This window comes from Triticum aestivum, chromosome 3A, assembly GCF_018294505.1.
Source record: "Triticum aestivum cultivar Chinese Spring chromosome 3A, IWGSC CS RefSeq v2.1, whole genome shotgun sequence".
NCBI classification, from domain to species: domain Eukaryota; kingdom Viridiplantae; phylum Streptophyta; class Magnoliopsida; order Poales; family Poaceae; genus Triticum; species Triticum aestivum.
This window is the reverse complement of record NC_057800.1, coordinates 44,479,482-44,489,330: the sequence shown is the minus strand read 5'-3', so window position 1 is coordinate 44,489,330 and position 9,849 is coordinate 44,479,482. Positions and strand designations below refer to the sequence as shown.

Here is a 9,849-nt window from a genome sequence, read left to right as displayed (position 1 = left end):
TCATTTGGACATTTGAGCAGCTCTCTGCAGAAAAGACAAAATCAGGGTCTGTAAAAAGTTTACTGTTCACACACTGTTTTAACCCGATTTGTCTTTTTTGCCGAGAGTTGAAATTTGGAGCGGACTTCACGCATCAAATTATATACCACACAAAAAAATTTGGATTTTTTTGAATTTTTCTAGTATTTGTTTTGAATTTTTTTTCTTACCGGGAGCAGATGAGCCTGGGCACCGATTTGGATTTTTGGAGAGATGTGCCCTTTTTATAGAAGTTGTTTGTATAAGAAATCTATATTTTTTTGAGGATCTATAAGAAATCTGAGTATACAGTATTTTTTTGGCTGGACGTGCCTGTTTTTATTTATTTATTTTAAAACTACGGCCCAGATGATTAAATAGAATTACAACGAGAGGAGAGGCGGCAGCACACGCGTACTTACGTTACAACAAACGCAACAGAAGTTCTCTCAAAAAACATAAAACGCATGCATGCTACGTGAGCCACCGGCTGGAGTGTTGCATGCATGCTAGGATAGACGCGGAATAAATCATTTCTTGTAGAATAGCTCAACATGTTCCGAATAATGGCTTTGGAGCACGGGCACATTGCGCCTGCTATTTTTAAGTAAAAAAAAGATGGATTTTTACTGCCTGACAAATTCCAAAATTTTATGTATATCCATGTATAGTAGTGTAATATAACTGTGCACAATTTCATCAATATACGTGCTTGCATGTGATAGATACAAAAAAGACAAATACATGGAAAAAGACTTGTTGAACAAAAGTTCGTTGAAAACACTAACATTAGTTTAAATTATAGATCATTTTTTTGAAAAGGGGAACATTTTTTAAATTGTTGAACAAATTTTGAAATTTAGAACAAGAATATATAACTGAGAACAATTTGAAAATCCAAAAAATAAAAAATTACAACTAATTTTTGAATGCGTGAACAAAAAATTGGAAATGGAAACACTTTTGAAAACTTCTAATATTTTTTGTATACTGTGACCAATTTTTGAAACTTCAAACAATTTTCGAAAAATGTGATTTGTTAAAAAAAGTTGAACTAGTTTTGAAAGCGCTAACAAATGTTGAACACTTTAGGCATTATTTTAATTTTTAAAACTTAAAATAAACAAAAAAGAAAGAAAAGGAAAAAGAAAATAAACAGACAAAACGAAAAAGAAAAGAAAACATGGTTCGAAACCATGTGCATCTTTTTAGGATCGAAACCATGTGCATCTTATTAGTACTAGCAAATACTAATGTTTTTTTGCAAAAAAATACTACTACCAGCTTAATTCCCTAGCACGCAAAAAAAAAAATCTGTGCGTGCTACAGCGGAAAAGACAACACGATTTATATAATAAGCCATACATCCCTGGAGTAAACAGAAGAAGGGCTTTTTTTCTCGAGAAAACGTCGGCACTTTATAATCAAGCAACATAATTACAAAGAGTCTCTCGAATACATTCCGAAGTAGAAGTGAAAACACAAAGACCATTACAGCTCAAACACGACTTAGGTAAATTATGAGCTAAAACATTAGACTGCCAACGAATAAACTTGACCCGAGAAATTAGAGTATTCGACATGCCGTCTTTGATCTCCAAGACCACATCACCAACGAGTGAGCGATCGCAAACATGGGAATTGATTCTCTGCACCAAAGAGAGGCAGTCGGAGGTGAATATCACCGAATCACGTCCCATCTCACGTGCAAGGTTAACTGCTCGATGAAGGCCACATGCCTCAGCTAATTCAGGTTCAAGGCTTCCATAATTGGCTTCTCTACATGCAATAACAAATTGTCCATCAGAGTTGAGAGCAACCACACCTGCACCAAACTTACTTAGCTCAGAGAAGATCGCGGCATCACACATGAATAATACAGAACCCGGCGGCGGCGGAGACCAAGAGGTACTTGAGGCAATGCTCTCACGCCTATGCACAAGATCCGGTTTGTATAGATGCCGGGAGATCAAATCAACCCGGTTTGTATAGATGCCGGGAGATCAAATCAACATAAGCTTTTATCTTAAAAACGGTACGGACAAGATGTGGCTCATCTTCATTGTTCCGAACAGAGTTCCGCGCCTCCCAAATATGCCATATAGTAACAGCCATGACCGTAGCCTGCTGATCCGAGGAACGAGAGAGGAAATCAAACAGCCACTGCTTTGGCAAAGAGAAGTTGAACCACCGTAGCTTGATGTCGAAGGATTGCTTCACTTGCGACCAGATCTCATAAGCAAAAGGGCAAAACAACAGCGAGTGCTCGATTCCTTCCGTCCTCCCACAGAAACAACACATGGTAGAAGTTGGCACATGTCGACGTTGGAGTCGGATACATGACGACAGAAGAAGGGCTTTGTGTGGCGTCCTGCGCGCGGGATCGAAACCTGCCAACCCACATTTTTCTTTTTATTATTTCTCACCCCCATTGACATATGGGTCCCAGCAGACGTGGCCTCGTGCTGATGTGTCATAAGGAAGAATACGTATACAACGTGTAGATTTTTTTTGCATGGTAATACGTGTCTTATTTATAACATAATGATCATAGTACAAGCCACGTACGTACCAACCTGGCAAAACTGAACAAATAGCAGAACGCTAGCCTTTACACAAAGAAACAACAGCGAAAAAGTAAAATTACAAACAAGACCAAAGAAACCTCTAAGCTTGACACCAACGTCCGTCACCTGCCTCTGGCACCACCACAGCAGCCACCAAAGGGATTAATGACGGATCACCTCCACACCCGAGCTCGATGCGGCTCCATCGCTGATAAACAGCTTTGCGGACCTCCAAGGTGGCGCGCCAAAGTCGAAACCATTACCGTTGAACGAATCAGACTAGGCAACACCCGGGCGCGCCATCAAACTCCAGATCAAGCACCCCCACATGACTAAGATGTCGGAGGAGGAAACCATACCTGTCATGCACGTACCACGAACCCAGTAGACGATCCACCATCTTCCAGATGCCGTCGATGCATACCACAATCTGCATCCGCTTCTACACTACCTCCCAAGCTCCGCGACGGCGATGGAGAGGACGCCGTCGCAACGGCAGAGCCCGAGGACGCAGGTCCACCACAAGGATGCCGCCGCCACACCATCCTTACTTGAACAGATTAGATTTCAGATCCATCGCCAACCATAGGACCAATCGCCTCATTGGAGTATGATCTGAAGAAATTTTATCCAGCGCCTCCATTGCCGCCACCGAAGCCAAGACGATGAACAGTCTAAAAAACTAAGCTACTTTGACCTAAAACGATCCACAATCATGGATCCGGCGACCCCCCTCACCACCGACGACCTCGACGACCGAGGTCGTCAGCAGAGGGGAGCCGCCGGAGGACGGTCGTGGAGGAACTCCATGGTAGCGGCGCAGGCGAGATCGCCTCTTTCTTCGCTAGGAAGAAAGAACGATACAAATGACCCCATATTTGTTTGGTGTGGACGGTGGCGTGTAGATCCAGGACTGACGTTTCAACTTCAGGAACCGTATTGATCACGTATTTTCATGTACCGGGACTGTATTGGAGCACTTTGCAACCTCCAAGACCAAGTTGGACGTTGCCAGCGACTACGAAGAGTATAGATGCAATTATCTCGTGAGCCATCTGTCGCAATTAGAGAGATTTTATGGATTTCTTCCAATGTGAGGAGAGGTGAGCAGGTTTATTTTTGTTTTTTTGTTAGATTCAACTTTAAAAACAACTTATCTCTCGAACCATGCGTTCAAATAATGAACCGTTTCACAAATGCGTTCCTTGCGTCAAGATTTTTAAAACTAGACTTCATATTGATAGGTTTCCATGAATTTTTTAAATGAAATTTGTGCTTAAAAATGTACTAACCCATGCCTCAAACAGTACTAACTCGTGCGTCAATTTTGTAGAGCTTGTGGATCAATCGATAAACCTAGTCGGACAAAAAAATCTACAAAAAGCAGAAACCACAAAAAACAAAAATCATTTTACTTTGACACTCTCAGAGCATCTACCGCCGGACTTGGCAAATCCGTCACCCTTTATGTCCGCGGATGCGTCCGGGCATGCCGGTGGACGCATCCGGACGACCCCTCATATCTAGTGCCCGACATTCACATATCTCAAATCCGGACTCTTAAATCCATGCAATTCCATGCACATCTATCATACACACCAATATCACACGTAGATAACAAATGTTAGTATAAAAAAATACATATTTATTACATAAACTTTTATTAAGCTCTTTGGTTTTCATTATGCGTCCACATATGCTCCACAAGATCATTGAGTATGAGCGCATGCACCGACGATCTCGGAAATTCTGATCCATCTGCAGAAAGTTTATAAGCTGATTTGCATCTTGATCTTCCGGGATTTGAACTTTTTCTCCAGGCGCTTCAAAATCCTGGTTCGGGCAACACCATCACCCTCATGCTCTGACAATCATATTGTGCAAAATAACATAACATGTCATCAACTGCCACAATGTTTCTGATTCCCACATTATTGCAGCTCTCCTCCATCTGTGGGCAAACTTGACAGTAGTCTTCAGGCATGTGCTCTTTCTAATCCGGACCATCTCACCAACGACATCTGCGACAGTACCAAGTGCGAGCATCCTCAAAGCAGCCATGCATTTCTGCTTAGCATAGAAAGAAAGTTGGCCACAACAATCCCTTGCGTGCTTCAAGTAGTCATCGTGTGCCTCCACTCCCTCGATAATGCACAAAACAATGGTTTCCGCATGTGAAAACCATGGATTATCTAGGAAAATTGGATTCGGAGCAAAGTAATCCTTGATCGGTAGCCATGCTCTACGCACCATATCCTAATTGACAACTCTTCTCCCTTTAATTGAGCCCTTGAAGTCGAGAATATGCTCCACCTGCCGGTCCATATCCTCTTCCATTCTCATGAGCATGATCATGTCCCCTTCTTTGTCCGAATCCGACCAATCGAAGAACTCGTCTTGAATCATTTGATCAAGCTCTGTCGGTCCATACTCCTCCGATGAAACATCATAATTCATCATTTTCCCTTCAAATAAATCACAAAAAATCGGGTCGAATAACGTGTCTACACAGACCGCAAGGGGCAACATGAGAGTTGCCGGATGTACTGCGGTGGTGTTCGGGCCGGCGACGACGTCCCCAGTGGCGAGGACGAGAGAGACGACTGTTGTGTCAGTGCTGGAGGCACAGAGGCTCGGAACGACTGCGGAGCAAGGGTGGTGGCGGAGCTGCGAGATGTCCGTCACGGAGGAGGAAGAAGAGAGGAGAGATCAAACGAATCTGGTAGGTCGACGGGGTGGATTTGGTGCTATTTATGGTGGGGTAGCGCTGTCGAGTCCGACGTGACGGACGCGTCCGGGGGCGCCTGGGTGCCCCCATATCCGCTCCAGATTTGAGCTGTATATGAGGGGTGCCGGTTAATTCAGACGTTTGAGGCCAGTTTGAGAAGCCCGTCTGAGTCGCTTTTTATGACCGATCATTGGCCAAGCCGTCCGTCCGAGCGTTTGAGGCGGGTTTGGGAGGCCGTATATAGATGCTCTTAGGACCAAAACATCACAAGCATTAGCTGTCCCTAAAGAAAAGAATGTACACTCATTAGTAAATATCAAAACAAAAATGCCTTATTTTGCTGGCACAACGCACGCGAGCTCATCTATTCTCTCTAATAATAGGAAAAAGAAAATAAAAAGCTTGTAATATGTTGGAAGGAAGGGGGGCCTACTGTCAGCCCCTTCTTCCCCAAACGGCAAAGGCAGGGCACTTTAGCAGCTACAGTACCGCGTTTCCTTAGACGGCGGCGCTCCACCCACTCCTCCGCCGTACCACCACTTGGGAAATATCTAGCCAGCCTCCCATCCCCACTCAATAATGCTGGTGCTCCTTCCTGGATCTCACAACAAGCTAGCTCAACGAGTCAACTGCTCCGGCCGGCCGGCGGGCTTCGTGTGTGCGCCTGCATCAATCCCCGCCCGGCTACTCTGCTGCCAACGGCACACGTCCGGTAAGTCCTTGCCTTGGATTCCTTGTACCTAGCCAATGTCTGTACCGATCTGGTACCTGCTAGTCACGGCGTAGTAGATCGATAGCCAGCGGCCGGCCGGCGGTTCATTGACGACCGCTCAACTGCAGGTAGGGGCGTTGCTCGTCAGCTGCACGTATGTAGGTATGCCGCCAGCGCTGCAGATTTATTTGCTCACATGTGCTGTGCAGATCTGGCTCGCTCTCGCATGGAGCAACATCCGCAGCTAGCTAGCTAGCTAATGTGCTCTGGCTTATCACTTAAAACTTAAAAGCCAGTAGATGCATACAATCACACTTGCATTACTTCATGAACAGATTCGGAGACCGTTCCTAAATATAAGATTTTTTAAAGGTTCCACTATGCATACGGAGCAAAATGCGTGAATCTATATTTTAAGATATGTCTATATACATCCGTATGCAGTCCATAATGCAATATCCAAAAGGTCTTATATTTAAAGACGGAGGAAGTAATAGATTTATGCATACATCATGTGTGTTTAACATGTACGTATTGTTCATTGGAACATTTTTTTTTTACAAGTTGACATCTAAACATGTCCGATGTCATGGATGAAGGTTTATGGTGCGAGCGGGTGTTTAGAGACCATCAACTCTTTGTGGTGCGTCTCCATACCGCTACTGACAATGTTTTTCAAGGCAATGGCTTTATTGTCAGCAACAATAAAACCATCTGTGACATAGTATCATGTCAACATGTCGTCAAGATGCTTCCCGTGGGTGGAACAATGGCTGTTTATTTCTTCAACTCCGACGGATTGATCCCACGCCGATACAATGCAAGAATAATTCGTACTGATGAGGGTCGGGATCTTGCTTGGCTGCGGGCTCAAGATGTCTATGAACCAGTGACTTGTCTGAGGTTCTTCGACCCACCATATGCTTCTGGGTGGAATGTTGTTGCGCTGGCTTATACCACATTGGATGGCTCTTCTGCTACTATTCTAGAGCCAGGGACGTATTCTGGTCAAATAACGTAATGCACTCTTCCGATACTTAGTATCTCTTACTTACTAGAACATGGTACTAGTAGTATAATGTAGCATGAAAATTCCTTTTGTCTCTACTCGTGCTAATCATTAGAATATTTATTTATTGCAGCAATGAACCAGATGAAGTGTCGCTTACCTGCAGTTGTACATCTAAGCAAGGTGCATCAGGTTCACCTCTTATTTTGCCACGGATAGACAGGGTAGTTGGGGTGCTTGCCGGAGCTTCACATGCATCGGTATACGCTGTTCCTGTCACACATATAAGGGAGTTCTTAATAGAGTGGCTTGGTGGAGACGAAGACCTGGTAAAATCCTTGAACTTTATTGCAACATGTTTTATACTCGCTCCGCCTCAAATTACTTGTCGCTCGCTCACATAAATCCATTTGAGCCACAAGTAATTCGGGACGGAGGCAGTATCTAATAAGTATGTTTTTTGGTTTGACTGATTTATAACCTTTCCATTTCATACATTTGTTAGAACGAAGTACGAACTGCTGGGTTGGTTATGCTTGTCGCAAAGGGCCAATAGTACGATGAGGTAATGTATGGGTGCCCTTTCTCAAATTCTCATAAGAAAGACCGTTGTATGTCAATTGATACTAGTTTAAGACCAAATCGTCCTGTATTCAATACGAGTGTTGTATATGGAAGTATAGATAAAAGGCATCCATGCTAGTATGATACATGTGGTAAGCTATCTCAAAACAACAAAAATGTGCAAGTTTGCAAATGTACGCTTTAACTTAACCTGAAGTCTAAATAGTGCACGCACAACGACTACTTTTGACAAGCACCTGCTGCGTGCCCACACAGAGAAAATCATTTGTCATCGTTTATGTAAATAAGTATGACACCGTTTTTTTCCTCTTCCAGATCTAATATACTCTTTGTATGCAGGACTTGAACACTGGACGGAAACTTGGGGAGGAAGAACCATGAGAAGTTGTCAGAATTTATCCTAAAAAAAGTTGACGTGCGCGTGGCGTAGTTCTAGGTTTCATAGTTAGTATGCTGGAATGTTTTAATCCTAGACTTTGTAGCTAGTCATTGGCTGGGCTTTGCTCATTTTAGATTGTATACTGATCTACTACTTATTTCTTTCTTAACTTTGCTACCTTATTGTCTTGCGGTTTGAATTATGTCACCGTATTAATTTCTCTGTGTGTTAGACAAACATGATATGATTAAACGTGTGTTAATTCGTTCCATTGTTAATTGCAGTGCAGTCTCCTCTTTATATGTGGAACTAAATGAACAGCACCAATAGAAGAATGCTGCTATATAATTTTAGACAGCCCAAACAGGGCAATGATGCTCCTCTACGAAGCTTGGCATATTACTACAGGCATGTATTGCTCTCCGCAGCAAAGTTCATGTAGAACATGTTTATGGATAAATGACATTTTTATTAACTCAGAATGTAGCATCAAACGGATACAAAGCATGATGAGTAACACCCAGAGTCCGCATAACAAGATGCACACAGCCAAACACGAACGTTGCGACAAAAGATAAATAAAAAACCGACATGGTGACAACATTAGTCATATCGGACCGACACTATGCCTATGTCAAATGAAGTGGTGGACCAATCCGAAGATTATGCTGCCACCGATGTTGGGTAAAAACCTCCTTGGTCACTCACTCCAACAGCATGCATCGTCTTGAATAACCGTTGGAACTTCGTTCGGTGTAGCATAAACCACATAACAAGTGAGTACCTACAACACGTGGGACAGCTTGAGGTGATGTTTTGGAATGCACCGAATGCTAATTTGGTACTCCCTCCAATTCATATTAGTTGACATTGCTTTAGTACGAGGGAGTAGTATAAAACAAAGAGAAACTGCACCAAAGGTCCTAAACTATTCGAGGTATGTCAAGTTAGTCTCAAAACTTCAAAATTGTATGTTTGGGTCCCAAACGTTTGCAAGTGGTTCACCTCCGGTCCCAAGCAGCCCAAACAATGTTTGACCCACTCATGTGGCGCATTGACCATTGGCACGTCGACAAGGGTCCCACCAGGGACAACCGGAGAATATTTTGCATAAAACCCCTGGTAGGACTCTCCTCACTTGCGGTCCATCTCTTATTGGGTCCTGTTTTGATATTTTGCATAAACACAAATCACACTAGGGATAACCAAATAGAAGAACATTTTGCATTCTGCGGCCTAGAAGAGGGCCATGCTTGCATCCTGTGGCCAGCATATGGTCGACACCAACTGCGGCCTAGAAGAGGGCCATGCTTGCAACTTGTGGCCAGCATATGGTTGGCACCAACCGATCTATCAGACGTGGCCTGACTGTTGATGTCAAAACCGGCGGATCTCGGGTAAGGGGTCCCGAACTGTGCGTCTAAGGTTAATGGCAACATGAGGCGGGGGAAACAATGTTTACCCAGGTTCGGGCCCTCTATGTGGAGGTAATACCCTACTTCCTGCTTGATTGATCTTGATGAATATGAGTATTACAAGAGTTGATCTACCACGAGATTGTAATGGCTAAACCCTAGAAGTCTAGCCTATGAGATTATGATTGTTGAGCGTTAACCCTAGAAGTGTAAACCCTCCAGTTTATATAGACACCCGGGGAGGGGGGGGGACTAGGGTTGTACAAAGTTGGTCACAGAGAAAGGAATCTACATATCCGAATCGCCAAGCTTGCCTTCCACGCCAAGGAGAGTCCCATTCGGACACGAGACAAAGTCTTCTATCTTGTATCTTCATAGCCCAACAGTCCGACCCAAGTATATAGTCTGGCTGTACAAGGACCCCTTAGTCCAGGAC

The 9,849-nt window shown here is 43.6% G+C and overlaps 1 protein-coding gene across 1 annotated transcript; it reads left to right on the top strand.

Annotated features, from left to right (window-relative positions):
* Positions 1 to 5,792: 5,792 nt before the first annotated feature.
* On the top strand, positions 5,793 to 8,276 carry LOC123060120 (uncharacterized). Its single transcript, XM_044482690.1, has 5 exons — positions 5,793 to 6,025; positions 6,625 to 7,042; positions 7,168 to 7,363; positions 7,540 to 7,599; positions 7,959 to 8,276. Exons 1-4 carry the CDS (start codon positions 5,893 to 5,895, stop codon positions 7,588 to 7,590), a joined length of 798 nt encoding a protein of 265 aa, XP_044338625.1. The 5' UTR covers positions 5,793 to 5,892; the 3' UTR covers positions 7,591 to 7,599; positions 7,959 to 8,276.
* Positions 8,277 to 9,849: the final 1,573 nt, after the last annotated feature.

Bases quoted from the DNA above. Each gene is read 5' to 3' on its own strand.
- LOC123060120 (XM_044482690.1), top strand. From the start codon at position 5,893: ATGCTGGTGCTCCTTCCTGGATCTCACAACAAGCTAGCTCAACGAGTC. The intron at 6,026-6,624 runs GTAAGTCCTTGC...TCATGGATGAAG, and splicing joins CTGCCAACGGCACACGTCCG to GTTTATGGTGCGAGCGGGTG. The intron at 7,043-7,167 runs GTAATGCACTCT...TATTTATTGCAG, and splicing joins ACGTATTCTGGTCAAATAAC to CAATGAACCAGATGAAGTGT.